The 27,305-nt window shown below is 39.4% G+C and overlaps 1 protein-coding gene across 1 annotated transcript in view; it reads right to left on the bottom strand.

Moving 5' to 3' along the window:
• Positions 1-27,305, bottom strand: part of ATP8A2 (ATPase phospholipid transporting 8A2) — a 286,903-nt gene that overhangs the window by 92,709 nt on the left and 166,889 nt on the right. The window contains exons 27-32 of the mRNA XM_059825756.1: positions 12,777-12,851; positions 9,977-10,099; positions 8,855-8,933; positions 5,473-5,534; positions 5,081-5,137; positions 722-854 (exon numbers count right to left, since the gene is read on the bottom strand). Coding sequence (XP_059681739.1) covers positions 722-854; positions 5,081-5,137; positions 5,473-5,534; positions 8,855-8,933; positions 9,977-10,099; positions 12,777-12,851 — 529 coding nt within the window. The remainder of the gene's footprint in view (positions 1-721; positions 855-5,080; positions 5,138-5,472; positions 5,535-8,854; positions 8,934-9,976; positions 10,100-12,776; positions 12,852-27,305) is intronic.

Genomic DNA, 27,305 nt, shown 5'->3' on the forward strand with positions numbered 1-27,305 from the left:
CACTTCTGCAGAATAAATTTTTACCATACCTTTATTAAGTCTTACATTGTTCACGGTAACCCCTTATTTCAAATATGCACAAGGCTCTTGAGTGATTTTGACAGGCTTGTGATTCAGTCTTCTCACCACTGGTTGAAATAATGACACCGAAGGGAAAATTTCACCACCTGGAACTCAGCTGACACTAAGGAACAAATCCAAAATTCTTCTAGAATTGTAAAGGGACCAGTAATATATCAGCTTCCCTTCTGCTTCTGACCATCTCATCCTATTCTCAAGTAAATTCTGGTTTATTTTAAACTAATGCAGGAAAAAAGGAACAATACGAAAGCAAAATATATGGAAGAGAAAGAACACATCATAAAAAGACAAAATCCCAAAACAAATAAACTAAATTTCTGCCTGGCATTTTGTCAAACACACAAAGTCTTACTAGGAAAGCACTAATGAAAGACCTAGTCTCGCTGCTACCCGAGTGAGCTGAGAATTGTCATACAGTATCCACAGTGCATATAATCACGTATGACGTCACTTTTGGGGAGAAAAAGAGCTCTTCTAATGAGGAGATTAAGCTAAATGAATGCAGGGATTAAAAAAAAGGTTAAAATGAAGCACAAGCGCTCTTACTAGAGCGCAATTCCTTTCCAAGCATTGTGTAAGTGTTCAGGAAGCAGCAAGCAGCAGTGCTGGTGACAGCAGGGCGCTGTGCTGAGCAGCTTACCGTGCAGCCAAGCGTTCATACTGACCTGCCCCAGCATGTCTGGTGCTATGGGAAACGTGGGCCAGATGGCCGAGTAGACACCGAAGAACACCAGCCAGAGCAGCATGCTTCCCCAGACGGCCAGGTGACTGAACTGTCAAGGAGCAGGTAAAGAAGGAGAGTCAACACAGAGCGCTTCCTCCATCCACTTAATCGATGATATTTCCCTGTTCAGGTCTCTGTCGGTCTCACTCTGGCCTGTATATCGCACTTGGGTTTCAGGCCAGTAGCACAGGTTGTTTAAACAGCATAAACCAGTTCTCTTTAATCTTTGCCTCACGACAGGGCAGACAGATAGTTTTCTCAGCCAATCTGTCTTACTTGGAACTCCAAAAACTCATCAGATTTTCCTTGGAACTCTGATTTCTCTCATCTAGCTCCTGCTTCCTGTTGTGCACATGCCAGGTTCAACACATAGATCAAGGTAGAAATTTTCAAAGGCTGATGTTAAAGTTCACAGGGACAAATCCCTTATGGCAAAGTGTATGCATACAAGCCATGCACACCACTCACATACCTTTCACGGAGGAGGATTCAGTGCTGTGTAATACACTACCACAATCAACATCTACTCATCAGCTTTACTTTTTTTTGTTTTAAAGGTGTCCTAAGTGATGTACAAATATGCAATGACGTTTACATCTTTACAGGTTCTTTAGTCTGCAGACTCACTAAGAGTAACTAAAAGTAGTATTAAAGTGACCAAGAACCTGTCCAGCACAGACTTTGTTTCAGTTGCATTAACGAAAGTAATTTTTCCTACACACACAAACTATTTTGCTGTTCAGGATGATTTAAGCTGTTTTACTTTTACACTGCAGTGGATGGAATCAGTAATTTCAGATGTAACAAGCAACTGAGCTTATTACTGGCTCCAGCTTTTTTGGATGCCAACAACTCCTGTGGCTGATGACTTTGGCTCCAATTTAGATAAGTACCTGCATAAATCTTCATTACTAATTACATATGGGTTTAGGAACATGGGAATGAATTCACACACTGGTTGCTGTGGTGGGCACAGTGTGTTTGTTGAGTTCTCAGCTTTATACTTTGTATTTGATGATTGTGTTTGTTGACTTTTTGAACAGTATGTCCGAGAACCAAAGAAATGTCTAACTGAGTATTGTGTTCTGCCCGCTGTGGGACAGACACAAACTTCTGGAAGGAGAAGATTGCTCCTCCTCTGGAAGCACGGAGCATCCTCGGATAGGAGAGCTTTCTCCAGCACAGGCAGTGAAAACAACCAACCACCGAGTCTGCAGCACCAGTGCAGACTGGCAGATAGCTGGGAGCAACTGGAGGCTGCCTTACAGCAGAAGCATTCATACAGCACAACATCAGAGGCAATGGCAAGAACACTGTTCTATGCACTCTCAGAAAGCCGGAATTTTGTTCAACCCTAAAAGTTGCTGGGCTAAGGAGCAGAACATAGGATAGGCCCCTTTCTGGAGTGACACAGGAATATTTGTTTTCAAATTTTGCTATTTACTCTTATTTAAAAAAACCCACACATTTTTTGTTTCAGTTTTAATGTAAATAAAACTAAGAGACTGGAAGGATTTTTTTTTTTAACACTTGGAGGAAGGGACGGATTTTATCCTTTCAGTCACTTGCTCTTCTGAAAACTAGGACAATCCATGTCAAGATTCTGACTAAAATAAAGCCCTGCCACAGCGAGCAACTGTAGTGCTCAGCTCTCCAAAGAACAAGTACTGCAAGGCTGCTGCAAGAATTCGTCTTGAAGAAAAGCCAGCCCTATCCAATGGCAGAACAGCACCAGCACTGCTTTCCCAAAAGGACATGACACCTCTTGAGCTACAGCCTTCCCTCCAAACAAGTGGACAGAGGGCTCAGGATAGCTTGGACTGATGCTTCCAAGCTTCAAACTCCTATAGACTTTATGATTAAAAACAGTAGAGATAGACTGGTTTCCCTGCTTGCTTTTAAGGCATACTCTTATTTTGTAGGTGTATTTATGCTAGTGAAATGACGTAATCTGTTTTTTGTGTCTCCCTCCTGTTTTTCTTTCCAGTCTGGTGGTAGGACAGTTTTCAGGTTTTGCAGCTCTTCATCTTGCCCTTGCAAAGCTCAGCAAAGGCTCTGCTCATTTTATGTTGTCTTTATCTTCTTCTCATGGTTGTCCCAATCATTTCTTCATCTCAGGCTTGTACCTGCCTGAATTGCTTCTCTACCTTTAAAAGAACTTCTGCTTTCAGGAACAGCCCTCCTTGCCTTGCTTGGAAATGTTCCTTATACACTCACCCCATCAACCTTTGCATTGTTGATTCTCCAATGATCTCTGTCATTAACCCCTGGAGAACTCATGTGCAAAGCAGAAGCGAGTCCATCAGATGTGTTAAGTGACTGACAGTCAGAAAAAAGAAATCAAGGCTCTCTCACATAAAAACTAGGCACACTGTATAGCTATCCTGTAAGTCCTATTTAACTGAAATGTTTCATATAGTGTGGTAAAACAGTGAAGAAAGCTGTAACTGTTTGGGAAAAAGCCTACTGCAGTGTTCCAGATAGGTAACACGTAACATGAAGCTGCTCCACGCAGCTCAAATATGCAGATTTTATTCTGCATCATGTTACCACTTTTACCAAAGCCTTTCTTTCCACACTACCTCCTGGCTACGAGGCTCCCAACCACTTTGAACCTGCATCATTTACTTAAAGCTTTCAGCTGAACCCATCATGTTCTCCCAAGCGGCAGTGTCCCTCTCACTCTCAAGAACAAATTGCATGTAACCAATCCACTTGATGATGGAGAACAGGCTTAACTCAATGTTGTACATTTAACACTTTTCAAGTAACCTAAAGATTCTGTGTGTTGATTCACTCACAGCTGAAACAATAATTGTAACCAACATCAGATTCCAAGATGATGAGAGTCACTGGTCCAAGCAATAGGACAGGAATTAGATGTGTGTATAGAAGAAAGTTAATTCTAAACACAACAACTTTTCGGTGAATAACAATAATTTCTCTATAAAATGCCAGTGTTAAAGAACACTGCTATCTACTAAACATTATGGTATCTTTTAAAACAAAATCTAGAAAAAAGGGGATCATGATTATCCCCAAGTGACTGAAAAGACAGCAATTACCCATGGAAGGGGAGAGAAGAGGAAGCATCAAATAATTCACAACATAACAGGACCTAAACAGGCTCACATGCCTCCAGTACAGACTTGGATATATCCTCTTCTAGTGCATGAGGGATTAATTTAAGTATTTTTGCATTTTAAAATGTTGGTACATGACATAGAACTTATGCATAAGCAACAGCAAAAAAAGATCAGATTTTATTTTCAGATGAGAGGATGAGGCAGAGAGTATTAGCATCTCCCTAATAATTAAATTACCCATACAGATAGCATTTCATCTTTAAAATTCAGAACAGACATCAGCTCATTAATTTTAACAATTCCTCTGTGAGGAAGAAAACATTTTACAACTAACAGAAGCAATGAGGTTACAAGTTTTAAGCCAAGCCCCACCAAGAAACTGGTAAAATAAGAATATGAGAGTCCTCAAAACAGCTTGGTCTTGAGGGCAGAGTGTCTTACATGCCATGAAAACTAAACTCCCATAAGGTATCTCATAGGTGTGAAGAAACAAAGATTAGTGTTTCAGAGCAGCTGGGGGAAAGAAGGGGAGAAAGATGCTGAAGGTTCATCAACACAGGAGCCCTCCTACCCCCCAATATCCTTTGGAGGTCACTGTCCTGCCAGATTCTGACATCTACCAGTAACAGAGCACTCAATCATTGCAAGTAAATGACTCAAATCTAGGAATCAACATAACCATTTGACTAACATCCTTGCTACTGTAAGTTTCCAAACAAAAAAAATCTCATTCAATGGGAAATCACTAGTGCTTTTTACAGGCTACAAAGACATTTTTCAAAGCCCAGTTGTTTATCTGTGGGCAGACACCTTTCGTTCCCTATTGCATTAATTTTTAAAGGAGCCACAGAGTACAAAGATTATGTTCTCCATCTATTTCCTTCAGCAATTACAGTAGTACATTGATTTAATACAAAATTTTCTGAATTTTAAATATTTAAAGATGTTGACAATATACTTTTAGTGTTCTCTTCCCACTTCTGACAGGCTGCCCTTTTTCAAACATATCGTGTGATCATTGAGTTCATTCCTCTCTCACATCCTGTACTTATAGAGCTTAGCAGTTTATCCTTAAATGAAAGATCCAATTAAAACACTGAAGCCTCAAATACTTTTTAGTACTTCTTTTCTATATTAATACTCATTAGGGAGAAAGGTGTGCTAATAAAAGATACTGAGGAGTACTTACTCTAGTCCACGCAGTTGTTTCCAAGCCAGCTTTCAGACAAACAGTGACTACAACATACTGCAAGGAAAAAAAAAAAAGACAACTTCAGCATTAACACTGTCAAATGCAAAGGTGTTCATGGCCCAATCTCCCCTTTACACCTAAAAGGTTACTACCATTTAGGTACCAACCCAGGGCCTTGGTGGTGTGGAACGGGGGAAGGACAGAGCAGAAGATACTGTTGGTGCATGACTGGAAAAAAAAAGGGGGGAGGGCGCAAATCATGCACACTTATGTTAAGTGATTTTATTTTACTTGTACACTTTCTTCTGGTTTACACCATTTTCTGATGGTATAAAAGAACTGTAAAGAAATTCTACCATTCGAAAAATTATTAGGATATACAAACTTACAGTGTAAACTATGTTTCCAACAAATAAATAGTCAATTCCCTGGCCATTTGTGAATACTGCATCTGAAAATGAAGAAAAATTATCACATTTGTTAATCAGTTTATCAACAGAATGGATGAAACAACAAGGATATTTTCAGGAGAAAATAATTGGTCCCAACCTTGCCTTTTAGAATGTCTAAAAGCACTTTTAAAAGCTGTGAGATAATGGTAATGCAGAAGTTGTGCTAAATCAGGCCTCAGACACGGTGCTCAGCTAGAGCATGTATCCATAGTCCTGGTTGCCAGAAGCCGTCCTAGCAAAAGGGGAAGTGCTTGCCAGACCCTAACGTGTAATTTGACTGTAAGAGCTGAGGTATGTCAGTGTCACTTTTTCTCTTGCTAGCTGTTCTGTACTACGTATTGACACCTTTAACAGATCAAATTATTTGCTGTGCCTGTGAAGAAAAAGCCAGTAAAACACCAGTTGATTTGTGGTGAAATAGAGTTGAATTAAGAAAAGGCACCAAAGATTCAACTATAAAAGACATATGTAACATCTCAAATACCTTACTAGAGGTTAATTCAGTAACTGAGAAGCATTCAGTCTCCACGCACCCTTTCTCTAGTCAAGTGTGCACAAGGGTAAGCACATGTTAATCTATCATTTGAAAGTGCCAACCTTGGCAATACTTCAAATGTCTGTTTAGTCTTTCTTAGCCCTTGTTGAATAAAACTGGAACACCATGAAAGCACATTCGACAGCCACGCTAATGCCAAATGAACTCGTACTCACAGGAGCTTTCAAGCATTACTCAAGCATGGTAAGTATTGCTATTTTCACAGGTTTTAAGACAACTGCTAGACAAATACACAAACAGCAGGGATCAAAAAGGCTTAAGATAAAACCTTGGACCTGTTCCTAAACACATACTGCCTAGCACACTGCTTCTACTATGAGGGTACCACTTTGCTAGACTTATTTGCAAAACTCAATCTGACATTCTTAAACAAGGGTCATCCACTTAGTTAACTATGTTCCTATAACACAGGTCTCCAGGATCAGTAAATTTTTGAAGTAAATTTTGAAGTGTATAGAGAAGAGTCCCTAACACCGTGACCTCTGTGGTGAATACTCTGCCCATCTTACAGGTAAAAAGACTATTTAGTCAGTGCAGTTACCCCAAGCTACTTGTTATGGTTTTCTTCTACAATGACTGCATGTGGTTGTCTCCAAAGAACTGACAGGTTGTGAATATCTTCCACAAGTTGCTAGTTCTATATCCCTGCTTGCTTTTCTTTTTTGAATCCCAACTACTAAGAAACAGCAGTAGATAAACTAGTCGTTAACATTGCAACAGGAGCTAAAGCCTGAGACAGCTTGGTTAGGAATTGGTTTGGTTTCCAGCCACTGGCATCTCTTTCAGCCCAACTCCTCCCCCTGGTACTCTGTGGCTTCAGGTGTTTACCACATCATTCATAAATACACATCAAGTTTTAACAGTCACTTTGCTCTTTCCTCTAGTGTCAATGAAAAAAAATCAAGAGCACTAGAAAACTGAGCCTTCCATGTCCAGTGAACCCTGCTGATGCCAGAAGTCTCAGTTTATTAAGAAAAAGGCATGCCTAAATACATATTGGTTTTAATAGATTTAGAATAAACTGACCTAGTGACTCTGCCAGTATATCGCTCTAGTGCAACATCACAGTGCACATTTAAGTAATTCAATAATTTTTGGTGTAAGTCTCAATTTTTTTAAAGTTACATTTTAATGCAATAAGTTAATGCCTTTTTTTTCCCCAGTGATTTCCACGCCCTTCCACTTTAGGAGGCTAAGTGGTCCTGAAAGGAATGATTTCTGTTAATGAGAACAGCAGGACGCCCAGTGAACATTCATTTCTAAAGCTATACAAATGCCCATCCATGGACTATACATGCACTTCACATTCTAAGGAACTCGAGAGGTTAAAAAACATCCCAGTGCAAATGGCACATTTTTGTCTCTGGCACTGAAATCCCATTTTCACTTGGAAACACAAAGAAACTTGAAAATTCAATATTCATTTCTCTTTGGAAAGCAAACTAAGCAACCTATTCAAAGGAACTTAGAAAGTTAACATTTGAGCACGTGAGCCTTCCAGTCATTGAAATTAAAAGTACATTGTCTATTTAGGAATTAGTTAGAAATCATTTATGGAAGACTAAAACCACTACAAACATCAACCTAAAATTTCTGAAGTTGGATTTAGAGAAGAGCTATTAGAGATTTAACATTTCATATAAAAATAGTGAAACAGAACAACAAAACCCCTCAAATCAAAACCAAACCAAATCAATCATAAAAACCCCTGTCCCCCAAAACAGAACTGAGCTCCCAGCCCACATACGGAAGAAAGGGAAGTCCCTTTCTTGTATGGTCCATCAGACAGTGTGTGAAGCTGCCACTAAGGATACGATACTGACATTTTACTCAGCCAGGTAGAGAATCATGAACCTGCCTCCCACAAGTATCTTTACCATCATGCCTTTGATGAGAGCATTCATCTCCCTCCCTTGCCATTTTCTTTCCCCTTCTCTCCAAGTAATCCATCCTAGGGCTGAGAAGGTTTTCTTGAAACTAGTGTTTTCCAGGAAGGAGTTTCAGTTTTGAAAAATACATGGTTTTAGATAAATACTATTCCCCGCCACTGCCCTAAAATTCTTCATCTGATCTATTTCTTACGATGGTAAAAGAACAGATTTCCCATGGGTTTTCCTGACCACACAACTGTAGTGTAAAGCTAGGTAGGAACCATATGGGATTTACTGTTCCCTGAAATACCCTGTAGTTGCATTATCTTCCACGGAAAGCAAGACTCAACAAGCCTAATTTGTTCAACAAAAAGTCTCATTTCCCCAATATCTCTGACTCTTGATCTGGCCTACTTGCATTCCAGCCAATTCATTTTTTCAAAGACTTCAACAGTAGTGAAATCTCTCTATTTTATCCTACATTTTACAGTACTGTGTTGGATCTTTCCCATTCCATAACAAGATATAAAGCAAATGGTTGTAATACAGCTGCTGTAAGAACATTATGCAGGAAAAGTGGAGGTCTCAATGCACTACCAAAAAAAAATAAGGCATTGTATAAAACATTATTCAGTATTTGAGTAAGACTTTTTGGCAAAGCAGCAGTTGAATTTTTCACATATTAAAGTCACTATATGAACAATAATTATATTAAATTAGCGTAAGTTCTGAAAGCCACTAGATAACTAGCCAAGTTCAGCAGCTATAGCCTATTGAACTGTCTGTCAGCATTATTTTCTTGGGACTTGTCATGACCTCCCGTTCTGCAAACACACCGAGCTCTGTAAGACTGAACACCAGTTACTGACGTAAGAAATAATGAAGCCCTTACCATGCTCCAGCACTTTCAGTGGAAACCAGAAAAGAATGATGGAATGGATCAGGGCATTGATGCAGTGACCCCAGAAAACCTGAGGGAAAACAAACCAAATCATCAGGAAAGTCCAAAACTCTTGACCTCTCTCTAACTCCTAACAAACACTTCATTGTGTAGTTTAGAGTCAGACAATGTTTGTCCTGAATTGAAATACCTAAATTTCTGCAGGATCTGTTTCCTGCTACAACTTCTGCTCTTCCGTAAGAAAACACTGGTCCAGTTGGATGGTTTTATTCTAACAACTTATAATAAATTGCAAGCATGCCTGCCTATTATAAGATCTTTATTAAAATACAGCAAATAGATGGAGTCACCCTTGTTTAATTACCTCAAGGAATGATTTTAAAAGACTGATTCAGTACTATGAAATGTTCCATTTCTTTTAATGAGCAAATACTTTGTGCCCCACAATTTTTAACATTTTGCACAAACTAGAGCTTTAAGTACTCTACAATTTCCTCTCTAAACAAAGCAATTATACAGCTTGCTTGATTCAGAAGTACATTTAGATGTGCCTGTTACGGAATAAAGGCAGAATTCCAAATGCTGGCATTTTCCAGCATTTAAATAGCAAAATGAAGTAAAATGTGTTCTTCAAAACTCTAAGTCCAAATAAACAAATTCAAATTTCATTTTCCAAAAGAAATATGGGAATAGAGCTATATTAACTGTGAAACTAGTCCCCGAGTAGAAAGCATGATGACAACTTGTGTATTAATTAAAATCCAGGCGATGTTATCCTGGTTCCTATGAAAGTGGTAAACTCACCATTTATCAGTAGTTGTGAATTGAAAAAAATCATGCTCAGTTACAAATCTTACTTTGAATCAAAGTTAACAGATATTTCAGGAGCAGTTTCAGTGGAAGCCATACCAGAAAATCCTTATTTAAAAAGTAGGACTTTTTTTTTAATAAAAAGTATAATCCCTTGAAAAGAACTGGGAGGCAGAACAATCTTAACCTCAGTGGCTAGCATAAAGCAGAAGTAACAGGGGGGAATAAGTTATTTTCTGATTAAAAAGACCTGGAAAGTAAGAATGCTCGTGGTTATTCTTAAAGAGACAGACATTCCCTTACCCTTGTGTTGAACCCATCTGCATTTTGAGTAATTTTGTATAGCTGTGGAAATCTAAGCATGCTATCTTGAGTACACGATCGTTCAAAAATTCCCAGAGTAAAGGGTGGCAGCGCTGTGAAAATCTGCAAGGAGAGCAAATACTAATTAAAAGCAGCTATTAGTTTTAAGTGGATCTCAGATAATATTTCAGTATCTCGACAACAGCAAAATTCCCAGACTTCAGTGAAGACTTATTACCAATTAATGTGTTATTTAACATAATTTTTCAAATGTCCAAATAAGTCCAAACACGAATTTCAGCAATTCGTAACTCTCAAATATTGACTTACGAACAAAAGCATGAAAGAAAATTCTTATTATTAACCAATTAGCTTAAACACAAGAAGTTAAGCATCAGTAGTTTCTGATGTACCAGCTAATCTAGCGAGGGTAAAACACATCAGACTGCAAAGGAAAGACAACATGTACTTTTTCAAAAAAAGCCTTGTGGGAGTGGGTTCAAATATAGCTGCAATTGTAGCCATAATTAAATATGTAACATACTTAACCAAAGCTAAGTTTACAGACAAAGCAAATGTGGAAATCACATTAAAAAAACCTTACTGACAAACAAAGGCCATTCTGTATTATGGTACTTTGGGGATTCTCCAGGCAGGCAGGAACTGATAGGAACAAATTAACTGCAGTGTGTGTCTGTGCTATGGGCAGATGCTTAGATGACCAAGCCTGAGAAGCTTTCCAGGAGAGGCAGCAGGACACTTTGCCAGAAGCAGAGTAAATTAGCCTCTGCTGAGTCCCACATTGCTGCCCTTAAAGTGTTTCCAGGATCTGAGGCAGCTCATTTAAAACCAGCTTGGGTATCCACATTTCTTGCAGTCTGCAGTGCAGGCACAGAGTGAAATAATACTAGTGTGCACATCCGAATACTAAACTTCATTCGGTTCCTTTTACATTAACAGCTTCTGTTGGAAAAATAATTTCTAATCCTATACATACATGTATTTTTAACAGTTTGAGAAGTGTTCTTGAAGTTAAGAAGCAGCTTGAAGTTACGAACTGTTGCTAGTGCATGTGCACGCTTACGAAAGTTGGGCTGTGGTTCCCACCGGCAGCGACTTGGCAGTCAAGGAGTAGACAAAGAGCAACACAGAGGACAAGAGACTAGTAAGAATCAATAATTACATCCTTAGATCCAACTGGGAACATGCTGCTTTTGCTCAGTGATAAACCAGATGGTTAAAATGGCAGCAGACTGGGGGTGGGGAACTGAAACTAAGACCACTGGTCCAATATATTCCAGAAAAAGGCATGTGCTCTTACAGCTTTAAGCTATTTCCCCAGGTTTCCTGTGTTTATTGGGGCATTTACGTTCTCACTTGAAGTCAAATCTTGTTTATGAAGGTAAACCAGTGCAAAAGCAGGAATTACAATGCTACTGTGATTTCCTACACTTAATATTTTAATGAGACTACAAATGAAATAAAGGGTTAATCTGCACAGAAGGGAACCACAGAGCTAAACCCACTTTAAAGTCTAACCCCTTCAAATTGTGGAAGTCCCTAATATCCTACCAGCACTTGATTCTTCACGAGTCTATGGGACCAGCTTGAATTTTAGCAAATAGTGACCTTACAAAACAAGGGCTAATTTCTACTTCACTGATTCTAGAAGATGAGTTTCATCCATGAGCTTTATGTAGGGTAGGTAGATCCATCAAATCAGGTTTAAAGATAATAGATGCAAATATCTAAACATGAATGACAGAGACTGAGTAACAGTCAAGAAATTAGGGTGAAGAAAATCAAGGTAGTGGAAAATCCCTGAGTAAATATCTTCCACGAAGAACATGAAATGTTAAGGAATATGAGGGTTTGTGCTATCATTTAAGATTAATGTGACAGAAGTTAAGTGCTTCCATTAATACTACTCAGATAATTTGCTGGCTTTTTCTGTATTACCATATATTTGGAATGAGCCTGCTTAAAGAAAAAAAATTAAATCTCCTCTCTCCAAAGAGAAATGCAAAGGATTTTTCAGCACTGACAAAGTGTCCTAATGACTTCTAAATCCAGACACCAGGCCACTCATCAGTAACATTACAAAGGTAACACTGTTGAAAACATCAGCACAGGTCTATGGTATGCTATGGAACTTGGTCCCAGAGATCCTCCAGACTTTAATCAATGCTATTGATTAAATAATATTATTGATTAAAGTGATAAAGCCATGTGGCAGTGTGGCACTCTGCAGAGCATGGCGAAAATCAGAAATCACTCCTGGACTGGCACATCCTGCTCTTGGTTCAAGCGAAAAATGCTGGTGACACAGTGATGCTACTTCCCGTTCTGTAGCTGATGTAGCATGAGTCAACCCATAGCACCTGTATGACACTCCTAAGCATCTAACTGTTACCGGGTTTTGAGAAAAAAGAAATATCAGAACTCCAAGATTAAGTCTCTGTATCTACGTTGAACATGAACACTCCGGAAAATATTCAGTACAGAAGACTGCAGATGCTTTCAAAGAAGAAATTAAATTCCATCTAAAAGCTGCTGAGTTTTATGGAGGTTGTATTAGGCCAAATACGTATTTTCAAGGCATTTTCCCAAATTTATTTTCACGATAAAAACATCATCCATAATGAACTTTTTATCTACCTCAGGGTGTATTCAGAATGACTTTTACAGGTGAACTCACCTTTCCTGATACACATCCAAGACAGTTACCTGTGAGAAATGGGACACAACAAAATAACATACAAGTCCTGAGCACTATCAAGTCAAAATATGTAGCACTTACCACATTATACAGACCAATGCACCATCGTTCAAATAAGATCTGCCCAGAAAATCCATTAACGAAAGCAAACCAAAGCTGAAACACAGATAAGTTACAAGAAGCTTTAAATTACTACTGCAGTACATGTTTTCCATTTACAGTAGAGAAGGATGTGGAACACAAGCCACCATCTGGAGACGGCTGCTTGTCATGCTCTGAAAATGATTATCTGCAGTGCCAGGCAGTTATTCTCTTCTAAAGCCTTACATTTTAAATGCTGCCAGAGTACCGCTCATTTAAAATAAAATACTCAGGTGATGGAGCAGTTTGCTGTATTTGCATCATTACTCTAAAAAAATAAAAGGCCTCAAACTATTTCAAAATCCTTATTGTTGGCAAATTAACATGCATGAAGCCAGAAGTCAACCCAGTTTCCATCATGGTCAAAGACCAGATTTTTCAAAGTAAGTGTGTTTTGATGGATGCTCTGCATGACTACTGTTCTATTTTTACTGTCATACCAACTTATCAGTTACATAATCATAACTACACTACAGTTTTATTGTCTACATGTTGTAAACATTACTATTTAATAAGCTATCAATTTAATATTTAAACATTGGAAGAGGTTGCCCAAAGAGGCTGTGGAGTCTCCATCCTTTTACAAGTATACAAAACCCAACTGGGCAAGCCTTGAGGAACCGTGTTTGAATTTAGTGTTCACCCTACTTTAAGGAAGAGGTTGGACTAAACGGCCTCCAAGTTGCCTTCCAACTGAGGGGATTCTGTAATGCCATGATCCCAGCAGACTGTTGTAAGCAGCAGTACATAGGTAAACTCTTTTCAGTATCTCCTTGGACCTAGCTTCCTTAAGCCTACTTCTTATCTTGTCTAAGCAGCTTTTGGAAACAAGAACTACTTTACTGGGTTGGAACAAAGTTTTTCTCAGTCAGTGGGCATTGAAAGAAGCTTAGGAAAGAATATGAGTAAGAAAGAGAAGAATTATCTTTTCCCAAGTAAATTTTAAACTTTAAGGGCATCCTGTAACTGTCTGCATGTGAATCAGTGCACTTAATAGATACCAATAGATACCAAAGATTTTCTGTGAATTTGTGGCTGTAGTCCTTTTTAACATCCACACTGCACCATGGCACTTTGTTCCAAATTAATTCAACATTGTGTGTGTGAACACCCCCCCTCCCCAGCCCCTTTCAACATATTGTCTTGCATTTACTTTACAAGTTCACATTGCACTGGATACAATAGGTACTGCAGAGCAGTCAAGCCATGCCCGTGACTATTCCCTTCTCACTGCCTAAGAGCCCATGGCACTCACTGCCAGGCATCTTTTCTGATACTATTCTGTCACTCCTATATAGTGGCACTCTCCTACTGGCATCATTTATTCTCTGGCTCACTTGCGCCATATTAGTGTCCTAGCAAAACACCTCAGATGGCAATTCATTAACTGCATGTCATCTGATCTCTTCTCTGCGCCCACCCAAAATGGACATAGAATAATTCGGAAAGACAACAAGAGAAGGTAACAAGACTGCATGAAGACCTACAACTGTTTTCATAGATGCAGTATCTAAAAAGACTAGGACTCTTCAGTAGAAGACAGAGGCAACTTAAAGGAAGATTAAAATATTTACAAGATTGACAACTATAACAAATAGCTGTTCAAATAGGCACTGCTGCAAGACTTTAGATTAGCAGGCGATGCAAAAAGAAAGAGTGAAATGTTTTCACACAATACACGGCTGATCTATGGAACTGCCTGCTAGGCGACGCTGTGGATGCAAAATGCAATTAGAAAAAAAACATGGAAGGGAAGCTGAAGACCAGATGAGTCTGCCAGAGAACCACCACTGTTCACAGAATATCAGACACCAGGTTAGTTGAACTCTTATTCTGACCCTCTACAGCTGTTATTACATCTATTTCTTGTTTAAAATTAATCATCATCATTCTAATGCACTCTCACTGTTTAAGTGAGAAGCAATGACACTATCTCAACTCATTTGCTTATGGACATGCCTTGCACGGTAGGCCAGCTATTTAAACTTACTTCCCGCAACTTTTTAAACCTTCAGCTGCTTTTTCTAGCAGGGAGTATCTATTGATTTTACCCTACATTATTCTGAAGTTTGTGTTTTTCTATACCTGCTGCCCTTCTTGCAGCCTGCCGTTTGGAAATGCCCTTGTAAGCTTTCTCAAGGGTCAGCAGTTTCATTCCATTTCCATTTAGCTGAAAGGCATCAACCTAGTATAAACTGCAAAATATTTCTACAGTTTCCTAAAAAAAAAAAATCCTCTTTCTTTCACATTGTCAATTATGCATTAATTTAATTTAAATAAGCATTTAAGTGTTCACCTCTCCATCTCTGTCCAGAGAAAGGACAGAAGGAAGACACATTCTACATCCCAATTTTATCATCACTTCTACTGTATTGATACCTTGAAGGATCACTGCTCTCTAAATCTCACTCTAAGGACTCAATTAATGGCCCAAAGTAGCATACTGACTAGTCTCACTCTCACACTTGGAGTGTTTCAACCTCAGCTCTTCAAATGAATGATATTAAACATCTTGGGCACAAAGCCTGAGGTCCCCAAAAGAAATCACAGTTAATTAGGAGCTGTCAGGTAAGGAACTTGAGGGTTTCTTCTCCTAGGAAGAAACAGAGCTTTAAACAAGCATACTCCTAGATACTTAGCTATGATGATCTAGGCGTTTATCATCTCCAGGCTTCTTGCAATTAATTGCAACTATGAATGAGGGCAGCAATCCTAGAAAACATAAATAGCTCACAAATCAGAAGCCTGCCTGCCTAGCTGGCAACCTCAGCCTGTGCTCTGCTCAGTTTTCTAGATCCCACTGGGCAAAGCAAACTTCAAATGTTTGGTAGCAAGCATTGAGACCTTTTATGACATTGGCTCATGCTACTTAGGAAACCATTGCTTTCTGAAACCATAGCCTCCCAAAACTGGTCATCCAGCAAAGACATTTCTGATTTTCCATCAAGAGGGTAAAACACAGCAGCCAGACTTTCTGTAGCTGGCCCATGGCTAGAAGAAAAGCCCCAAACCAGGCAAAGCTAGCAGCTTAGATTCACATTTCCCAACAAAAAGATTAGCAATAATGAAGATACGATCATATAAAACTTGGAAAAAGCAAAGCTGTTAAGATGCATTACAAAGCAGCAGACAGACTGTTGAAGTACAAGTGAAAAATACCCTCTCAACAACGCAATTCTTTCTACTCAGAGTTCCTAGCCTACCATAACTGGGTGATGCAGAATTCATTAAAGACCCTGCTAAAACCACCTTGAGATTAGTCCATCACTACAGGAGAATATTGAGATGGATGTGTCTGACCGTGGTAAATAGATGCTGAAGTGTCATCATCTTCAGTCTTCTGCAGTGTCTTTCAACATAGAAACAATGTTCTACAGAAAGGTTTTCTCCTTATTTCAAGGCTGCTACGATTTAGGTGGGCAAGAACTAACATTCAGCAAGTTCAATGTTCTGCTATTTCAAAAGCCTAATTTGAACTATTTTTCTTTTGGCAGGATCCATACAGGTGAAAATTAGAAGTGAGCACATACCCAATGCTTACACAAGGCTGCGTGCATCACATGCTCCAAACTGAGGGCAAAAGCTGTTACAGTTATAACACACTGAAAAATAATGGCTATGCTTGTCTTTTCAGATATTCACATTATCAAATGCTAATTGACAGCAAGAATGTCATATATTTCCTCAATATCTTAATGTCTAGAGTAAATCAGATACCCTGCGTAAAATACACATTTATTTCATATTTAACACAAGCCATAAATTGTCATGCATGGTTTAAGGACCAGCTGTTTGTAGAGAGAGTATGGTATTCTTTAAGGTCAGCAAAGAAAAAAAAAAACAACCAACCTTCCACCTCAACGTTCCTGTTAACAAAGTGTACTAAATATATTTGAAGTTGCAACAACCCATGCTTGACTCAGGCTTAGTAAGCTGGTAGGAAAACTTGCCAAGTCTGCCTGGCTTGCCAAGCTCCAGGGGTTTGCAGGGCTCAACTCCAGTACTGCTATGAACAAATGGACCCAAAGTTATTAAACCGCTTTTCTGGCTGGAAAAGAGAAACCTTTTCACTTTAACTACTATCTGGCAGCCAAAAAGCTGGGAAAGCTTATTTGTAACTCAGCTACAAGATACATATTTTTCTCCCAAGGAAGAAGAGGTCCAATTTAAATGTAAAGAAATTTCAGACCTAAGGCTGAGATCTGGGTTGATATATTGCTGCGCTTTATTATAGCAGATATTGCAAAGATCTGAAACCAGTAGTTACTGTGCACAAAGAAAGTGGAACATGTCGCAAACTGAAAACCAGCCCATGTTTCCTGCCTTGAAGTGTGGCCGCACTCTTTAAATAAGAAACCCCACTGCTGAAGCACTTGATGCCAGCTGTGATGTGGGCACTTCGCCACTAGAGAAGGGGGAAAAAGGGGGGGTTAAAAAAAAAAAAAAAGACCCCTGCCTCCTTCCAGAGGTCAACAAAAGCCAACAGATGGTAATACTCAGTTAATATTGACTTGAGCTGGAGGCAAACTGAGGATCGCAAGGTAAAACAGTCCCGTACTGCTGTTTTGAGCCACACAGCCCATCCACCTGCTCCAGAGTATATTCTGAGAAAAGATCAAGTATTATTTTCAAAAAATATTCCCACTTGAGCAAGTTGGAAGGCAATTTTAATTGCATTATTGCTTCATGCATGATTACTGCAACATTAACGCCTGAAATAGCAGGAACTAATTTATTTAAGTGCTCTAAGGCACTGAGATAGCAAATCATCTATTCTAAACGTGTATATTTACGATGTCTTGATAATAGACAGCTTAACGAGTACTAGAAATGTTTTCCCAATTCTGCTAAAGGGCACAGAAAGCTAATGTAGTCAGGGTATCAACAATTGCCACAGGCACCAATTATAGCCAGAGTGGATGCCTTTACTATTCAGAAATTAGTTAAATTCTCAAAATATCCTCTCTCAGCACACACACATTTTGCACGTTCTTACCAAATAGGCTCATTTACAGTTTGCCTAATAAAGCAGGTTTGTGTGTCTCCTGTGCAGTTCATTAATAATGCATCCTGATTAAAAACCTCTCATTACAGATGTCTCTCTCAATGCCAGGCTCTTATTCCTGCCCAAATGCACACAGCCTTAAAATAATCCCTTCATTAGAGAATGTACACCACCAATTTTATAATATAGGTAAAGAGCTTTATTAATAGAAGATTTGACAGGGTAGGCATGGCTGCCTGAGACTCACTTGATTTGCCAAGGAATATTTCCCTTGCTCTGTTTATTCCCCTCCCACTGTTTATTAACTCTTTGCTGAAAACAGATCAATATTTTTCAATTGAAAAGCATTTGCTCTGGGCCTGAGTACCCCAAACAACTGCCCATTTAAGGTTAAAAATTGTCTCCAATCTTCTCTACCAGTGTTAATTATTTTTAAAGTTTCATGCTGCTTTTGTCTCATTAAAAAACCCCTATGCATTTACTGCAAAGCTTGGTCAGATAAATAGATATCAAAACAACAGATAAAATAGAGATTTCCTGGCTTTACATGCTAATTTATTTAATCAGCCTGAACAGCTGTTTTTTCTTCTATTGCTGACTACAGATACACAGTTTATATTTCAGCATACTAAAAAGCACAGTATTATCAACTTCATCTTTCTCTGCTTACAGAAGAGGCACATGCAGAAAATTTGATTTCTTCCTTATACATGTTGTTTCCATGCTCCTCTTCTCTAACCGATCAAGAACAGAAGGGAGAGGGGCGTGAGGGGCAAGAGGAGCATCATCCTGCAGTTACACTGACTAGCAATCCTCAGAATAATTCAGAAGACTTCAAAATAAAATAAAAATTAGCAAACCTGTTTTTTCTCAGTGGTTACTATTAGGTAACAATCATGTTTCTTGCCCCAGGAGTTTTAAGCATTGTGGAAAGATGCCACATCTGCAGATGACTATGCAGTATACATCAAAGGACCTAGCCATTAAGACACGAGAAGACTGCTTCTTCCAGCAACATTTGGCCCTGATTGACTGATTAATCTGTTTAAAAAACCTACAAAACATAGCAGGCAATGCAAACTCCTTTTCTTCACAGTGGGGTAGTGTTTTTCTTTTTTGTGTTCCTGGAGTTACATGAACATCTAATCAGTATGCCAAATTATGCATTTAATATTTACGTCACTGGTAAAATGAACACGTAGCCCATTAGAACAAATGTAGCAGAGCCCTGTAATCTGGCACTTTTTTTAACCTTATGAAACCAAGTAGAGAAAGGGCAGGATATTCCCCCAGCTCTTTTGGTGTTAAGTATTCCAGGGACTTAATATTTCTCCAGCACACTAATTGCTGCAGAAGCAAGCCTACAATAATGTGATTAGAAATGGCCTGTGTTGCCAAAGGGCAGATGTGCTTGCCAAAAGATGTGGTTAAACTTAGCAGTTCCTCACAACATTTCCCTTCTACAAATGGAGCCAGCTCTGTTCTGAATTTGTTTTTCATCCTTTAAGTTTTCTGGAGTATCAAGAAAGCTGACACTGCTACACTAGGATTGTCTCATTATGTAGACATGTAACACCCTAGAGGTGACAAGACTCACATACTGACTTTTTTTAAAAACCAGATGAGTAAACAACGTGGCTCAGGACAGTTCACTCAAGCCCCATCAGGATGCAGAGTTTCAGCACTCCTGCAAAGTCAAGGGGGTCTGAAACCACAGCTAGAACAAGACTATCAAGACTGATGACTCTGGGAAGTCACCCATCATTATCCTACAAAGCTACCACAGGGTCCTGCTCTGGCTGGAAGGCAAACTGAGATGGCTGGAAGATGCCAGCTGAGAGGAAACAAGGCAGGAGCTTGTTGGCTCCATCCTCCTCCCATCCCTGCTTGGGGAGCAAGGTGGGCTCAGCTGCTTGGTTGGCAAGCTGGAAACATCAGGCCAGGCCATTGTCTGCTGCTGAGCAATGGAAACTCATGCTATCAACTCCCAGTACCATCAGCCTTCTTTTACAAAATGAACACTATCCATAACACTCCTTTCTTCAGCAAAAAGGGAACAGCTGTAAAGAAAGGTTTCCATCGACATGGAAGACATGGTTATCCACATGGCAGCAGTGACTGTAGTGTTGGAGCCAATTCACGAATGTTAACATTTTTTGGGGAGGTTTTTGTTTGCCTCCCAGATTTGCTTAATCAACTTCTTTAACGGCCCTTGAGTACTAGCACATCACTGTGTAACTGAGAATTACAATATGACTATTAATAGCTTGGCATGTATTAATGAGAATGTACAGTATCTCCTCAGCATGTAATCACTCCACACTGGTCTTGATACAACTTTCACAACTGTGTAATTGACCCACATCTTGCATAAAAAGATAAGGACATGCTATTACATGGTTTTAAATGACCTGCTGGCTTTTCTGCAGTTAAGCGGTATCTTTAACCAATGATAAAGTAATAAAAGTGCTTTGGGTTTGTTATTCTTAATTTGTTCTCTAGTGCTGAAATGAATGGATAAAAAAGACACAAGTTTAACTATTTATATTAGTAAGTAAGGAAACATCAACAGTCTCAGGTAACTCATCCACCTGAAGTTTTGCTAAGCGCTTAGAATCCAGTAACAAAAATGATGTCAGAAAGCAAGAAAAGCAGCATTTGAAACAGAAGATTAGGGAACTGTGGAAGAAAGGATGCTACTACTATTACTCAAGTAAGGGCAATGAAAGGGAAGGAAAGCACAGAAAGGGCTACAGAATAAATCAACAGGCCAGCAAGTCTGGTATTGAATGTACAAACAGAAGGAAAGGCAATAAAACACACACGGTTCCATGTGTGAAGCCTGATAATGCCATGAGTCAAAAGTGAGGCTAAACCCACCAAGGCTTTTCACACTTGGGATGTGCAGTAGGGCTTACTGCAGCCTGAATAAAGCACATCACTGCAGACCTGTAACAACAAGATATTTCAACACCTCTCATACCAAAACAAGAATGTACAGAGACCAGAAGCTTTAACACAAATCTGGCCGCAGAAATTAGTACACAAAATGCAAAAAAACCCCCAACATTGAGTGCATTTGGGAAAGGGAGAGTGGAAATGTCAAAAACCAATATCTGAATACCCACATGGGACCCTCTACCCTTGTGAAGCTGCATCTGTGGGACACTGGTGGAATACACCTGATCCCACTCAAACTGGAGCTGGCCTTACTGTAACACACATTTTCTATCACGTATATGTATGTACATACCCTGAAGTGACTAAGAAGCAATCTGCTTCTGTAAAGTCATAGTATCCTGTATTCACATCCAGTTATCTGAAAGAAAACAAAACCCCAAACCCAGACCTCATTCATGCAGTACTCTGGGACGGCATCGCAAGAACACAGGAACACGAAGTAAAGATTTCTTTGAATCTAGGAGGTAGAGGTTATCAGGGTGGAAGAAGATAGAATTGAATTAGAAAAAGGACTGTAGAGAATGTTGTAATTCACTAAGAAAATGGTACTACTTTTGCTCTTAGTTTGCTTCTTCCCATAGCATTGTGAAGTTGGTGGTTTCCATTTAGCCTACATGTAGCTTAATGAAGCAGAGTTCCAACCCACAGACAAATGCATTCACTTTTACCTGCATATGGTATAGAGGGCACTAGCATAACAAGTGATATGGAGATCAATATTCATTTAATGTTGCTAAAATACGGTTGTGCATTCTTATTTCTTGGATATGAACACAGGCAATATCTTATAGCAATCAAAAATATTTTAAGATTTCCAAGGACCAAATGCATTTCCACTACTGACCAAATAAAGCTGATGGTGACAGAGACCCTCACTGTTGCTATTCAGCTCCTATTTTACCGGACATTTCACTTCAATCCTTTCCCTTTTTGCTTTTATTTGCAGAAGTCCCTTATGTTACACTTATAAACGTAGGGTCACAGATTTTGCTTTTGTCACGACAAAGGAATCCTTCTGCAGAGCCGCTGAATTAAGTGTAATAGGAGCAGTTCTGTAGTAAGGTCATTTTAGGTCTGGAACCACAGTCCCCTCAAGATTCCCTATTACAGGTACATGAACTGCTGGGTTCCCCTTGCAAGTCTGTTTTCTCCCCTTCCTCCCTATGAAATTAAATTCAGTTTCTGTAAGCCTTTGCATTAAGCTACTTTTATCCAGGAAGTTTATATGAAGTTTTACTGACAGCTTGGAACCCAAAGAAAATTGCAAAATTAGCAACAGAAAAGCCAGACCACTAAAGAAACTGCAGCTCATCTTGTCATAATGACAAGAGTAAACCTTTACAGCAGTAATCCCAGGAGCAGCCCATGTTTCTCATTACCCACAGGTCTATTAGCATTGCAGCACAGAGAGAACATTCTAGCCCAAAACTACCAGGACATGCGATGCAATCTAAAAAGCTCCCTAGTACTCATCTTACACCTGTTCCATTTTTATGTAATACAACCATTTTCTTGGTCAGCGGGACAATCTAAAAATAGACAGGACTTACCATTTTCTTTATAAACAACTGCTTTTAAACATGGTACCCTGTCCCTAAAGGCTCCAAGACTTGCTCACAAAAGGTCTCTCCCCTGCTCTCCCTGCCTCTCCTCTCATATGGAAAATACATACAATATTGCTAATTTAAGTCTAAATTTATTTATTTACATGCTGGCAGAAGCGAAAAGACTTAGAATCTAAACATCTTTTGCCAAAATACGCAGCACTTTGTAAGCACATGCAATCATTTCACTGGTAAATTACTTCATTAATGTACTTCTCACTAAAGAAATTATGTTTTAACTTCTTTCAGAAAGCGATTAGCTTGCTTTCGATGTACTACATACAAAGAAATTCTTGGTGTGTCTTTAAAGCATTCGTTGTATCTTCTGATAGAGCTGTGTACAAAGAAAAATTAAAGTAGCTAGGAAAAATACCTTAGACAAGAAAAACCTAGAAGTTCATACACAAGGAGCAATGCATTCACCTGATTCCTGAACTCCGTCCAAGATTTCACTCCATGGCTTTGGGAGGGTATTGTACATTCACACCCACTACACCAAGCAAGCAGCAGAGACTGCTGCTTTTTATGAATGACTCTCCTTAAAGGGCTGGGCAGTAAAGGCGAGACTATGGAAGACTGACTATGTTTGCTACAAACTAGTTCTTAGTTTCACAGCATTTTGCAAACGAATTCTTAACCAGAGCAAGCTAACTCACACCATCACCTGCCTGCTGGGAAAACCCGTCATGACACATGACCAGCAAACTGGCCTCTGAATGCAGGCCAGGGATATACCTTTGGTTTCGGTAGCTTTTTACCAAGTTCCACAAAAACACTAAGACAGTGGTTACACGCAATGGAAATCTCAGATGGCACCCGAGGCAACACTCACAGGAATAAGGTCTACAAATGAGGTTTGACCTTAGGCAACGCCGTAAGTAGTAACTCTGAGAATGAAGATGTATTTGTCATCTTTTAAGCAGCGTGGAACAAAAAATTATGAAGAAAAACTAACCACAAGGTTACCTGAAAATTAGGCAAATACATATAAACTGTGAAAACGCTATTTGTACAAGACCCCAAAGCTATTTCAGAAACAAACTGAATTTATATTAAGTGGAATTTCCACAAACTAACTCAGTAAAGGGCGTTTTAATACAGCAAAGGGTGGAAAGCAGGGAAATACCCACAGAAAGTATCCACACCACGACTCACTTGATCTACACAGAACAGCATGACTCTAGCTGCTGTACAAGTCCCTTCTAATCCTCCAACAGTAGTCCTAAAAAGTGCAAGAGGGGATAAATAGAAGTTTTCCATTTGCAAGCCAAATGAATGAAATGCAGATAAGATGCATGTTTACTACCTCTTAATGAATTCTTGGGACAGTGAGCTCTTCACAACACAGCAGAGGCTCTAAAAGACATTCTTCTCTAAGGAAACCATGTAGTATATGAAACTTTGTCCAACTAAATCATAGTTATGGTTTTCCCCCTAATGCATTCTCCCCTCACTTCTAGATAAGAACAGCATACATCTTGAGAAAAGTAGTTCTCCTTGGTGCAGAATGTAGCAATTGAACACACTAAGACCTTTTAAAAAAAGCAAAACAAAACCAAAACAACAGCACAGCACATCATGTAAATTGAAGGCAACCAGCCATAGATATGTAAGGAAATAAAAGCAGCAATCAGCTGCATGGGGAGACTTCTGTTCAAGTCATACGTTATCATTTCTTTTCTCCATCGAAGCATGAAGCAGCCCTCACAAGATCTTGGTTACTGGAGAAAGTGCTGAGCTTATTGAAGGAGCATCTCAATTCCAGAAACCTTCAAAAAGAAGAAATGTAGATGCTAATTCCGCATAAGAGTATCAGGACAGTCGTCTCCATTCAAGCCAATAGCTCATCCCACCTAGTAGCCTGCCTTTAACAACGTGTGCGTGCCAACACCTAGGGAAGAGTATGAACCAGGCAATTTCCAGGTACTTGCCTAGTTTTCTCAAATATCCAGCTTTGTGGATTTTCCAAGTCTCCTGTGTCTTGCCTACGTAGTAACTTGCAACAGCTCTATCTCTTGGTGCTTTTCCTGTTTCTTAAGCCCCTGTGAACATCCTGCAACACGACATCCTTTGACAAGGATTTTTACGTAAGTTTGAAACCACCAAGCTAAGCCTTTACATGAGGTAGAAAGCTGGTGCAGCAGTTGACAGCCTTTACAGTTGGAGCTTGGTTTATTCTTCAGGACCTACCTGACTAGCAAGGGGAAGGAGCATTATGAACAGGACCCCGGTGAGTTAGTAAGGTTGAAGGAATGCCTCTCCTCAAATTTCAGCAACTTGACCAGCAATTAATAGCTGGTTAATAAGCAATCTAGGACATTTTGCTTACAACAGATTTTTATCAGCTCTACCCAGAGAATGGGGCTGGTGATCAATATATTTGAAACAAAGTGGCCCCCCAGATCACCTACAGATGTTTTCAGGCCAGGATGGGAAAAAAATACTTCTTCTAAACCATGCTGCTAAGAGGTAAGAGAAGAAGTCTTTTAATCTGCTGGGCATCAAAAGACTTCTCCAGTGGCAAAAGCATTTGAGCCATGAAATGTCTTTCACTGCATATGGCCCACAGCTAGTCTGAAATCTGGCACCCTCACCCCATACAGTCCTTTAAACTATCTTGGCAGGCTTAGTACCCTCAAATATCCTCTTATCTTGCCCTGTATCCACAACATGAGACCTCACTAATGCTATAAACACAGACCACATTCTTTCCAGCACTTCAAAGTTTTAAAAAACCCCACACAGTTGGTCTACTCAGACCAAGTACAAAGGGCCACAAGACACTCAACCTCCTATTCCTCCAGGTGCTAACACTGAGCAATATGGACACAAGCCAGTCCACATCTATAAGCTTGGTAGTCAGCTCTCTGGAAGAACTGAAAAACACAGCATAGCTACAGCTCCCTCAAAACCCATCTGGAATTAAACAAGGCAAACAACCCTCATAACACATGTGGCTCTCCCAGCTCCAGTCACTCAGGAGCACTTTCTCAGAAAGAGTAATTTCAACTCCAAATAGGATATCGCAACAGACAGTGACTTAATGTTCCATTTAAAACTACATCTTCCATAGTGCAGCACAACAATCAACTTAATTAATTTAAAATGCAGGTTTCAAGTCTGCAGAACAAACTATCCAGACTATCATTTCAGTTTAAATCAGGCTTAGAGTGCTCACAAAACATTTGGAACCAATTTAAGTGGATTTACAGTCACATCAGTTAAACCACTGTAACTTCCTTGTGTAGGCAAGCCTGTATGGCAGGCAAGAGAACTTTTGTTCGTAGTTTGGATGACTATGAGGAGAAAGAGAATGTCAGAAATAGCCTTCGCTTCACTGCTTGAGGGATTTCAGCACTGAAGGTTAAAAGGTGGGGGAAAAAGCTTATTATTTTGCTTGCACGACTCAAATATTAGAAGAAACCTTAAACCACTTTACACTGCGATCTGTCTCAGTAGCTCAATTCTAACAACAGAGAAGGTATCACTACATACAGCCACGTCCAACCACTTCTGGGGAAATATGTCCAGTATTTACATGTCGGATCTTCTACTCTTAGTAACCTCGGTATTTTTCAGGTAAGTTATTAAATATAATTAATTCTTTTAACACCAAGCTTTTCTTTAAATCTTGCTTAATCCCCAGAAACTCTATCAAATCCATTTTCACTGCCATAGTGTTAGCTCTTCAGATCATTTTAAGATGGCAAACGGTTACTTGCATCAGTCACCTTGCCATTCAAAGATTTTTTTCCCCTGCCAGCACTGAAACTAACACACAGGAAAAGCCCCAGCCTCAGAACTGCCATATGTACGATACAGCTAATTTCTGGGCTGCACTAGGCTGAAGTCCCTTGTAAGGGGCTGACTTGCAAAGGTTTGGTCCTCAGCACCTTCAGTCATTCCCAGGGAGCTATTCTCTACCTTGTTTGTCTTATTAGTATGATGTTCTAGCATGAACACATATGCCTTTTGCTGAGACACTACAATGTCCTATTTGAAGACAACTGAATATTTTCTTCTTGAAGGGAAGAGGATTTGACAAGTTAGGAAATATTTTCTAAAGTAAAAGCTACAACAGCTGGATTTTAATCATCTCAATTACCCCACAATCAACACGGCCTCTTTGGGATCAAAATATTTTTCATGCTGCTGAAACAGAGCACAAGTTATTTCAGCTTTCAGCTGAAATCATCCCCCCACCCCTGGAACTACAGTGCAACTGTTTCACATGTTTCCAGACTTCAAGCTCAGATACCAAGAAACAGACCGCACATGAAAAAACAGGTTATATTCTATTTTACCACCTGCCCAGTGTTAGAGATGCAACCAGAGATTTAAGGAAGTGAGGAGCTGCCAGGGCTACTGTTGGGTAATTTTTCACAAAACAAGGCAATTCTCTGAAGAAATCAATTTATATGAGCACTTTTGAGCATTGGGAACTCTGAGTTTCCTATGATTAAAAAAAGGAAGAACAAAGCACCTGGCACAGCAAATAAACTAAAAAAAAGTTTTAATTACATTCAATGTCAAGGTCTCTCAGATAACATATAACATACAGCCCATGGAGAAGTTGTTTTGCTTTGTATGGAAATTTTAAAACCTTTCAAGGTTATTTCTAATGCAGGACAATTCTTCTCAACACAGCACTGGATTCAGAGTCATAACCAACAACTCCAATGTCTTACAAAGACGAACTGTATGTCTTGAAGTAAATCCAGTGCTGCAAAATAATACCTTAGCTAGTTTAAAAAACAAGAACACCTAAGTATGTCACAAAAGCATATTCCAAACCATTTCTCACAGCTGAGAGTGTTCCTACTTGCCCACAGCCATCACAGAGGTATATTTCTTAGCTTGCTCTGTATGCATTGCCATCAGCTTGCCAAAACTACAGAT

This window comes from Gavia stellata, chromosome 1 (assembly GCF_030936135.1).
Source record: "Gavia stellata isolate bGavSte3 chromosome 1, bGavSte3.hap2, whole genome shotgun sequence".
Taxonomy (NCBI): Eukaryota; Metazoa; Chordata; class Aves; order Gaviiformes; family Gaviidae; genus Gavia; species Gavia stellata.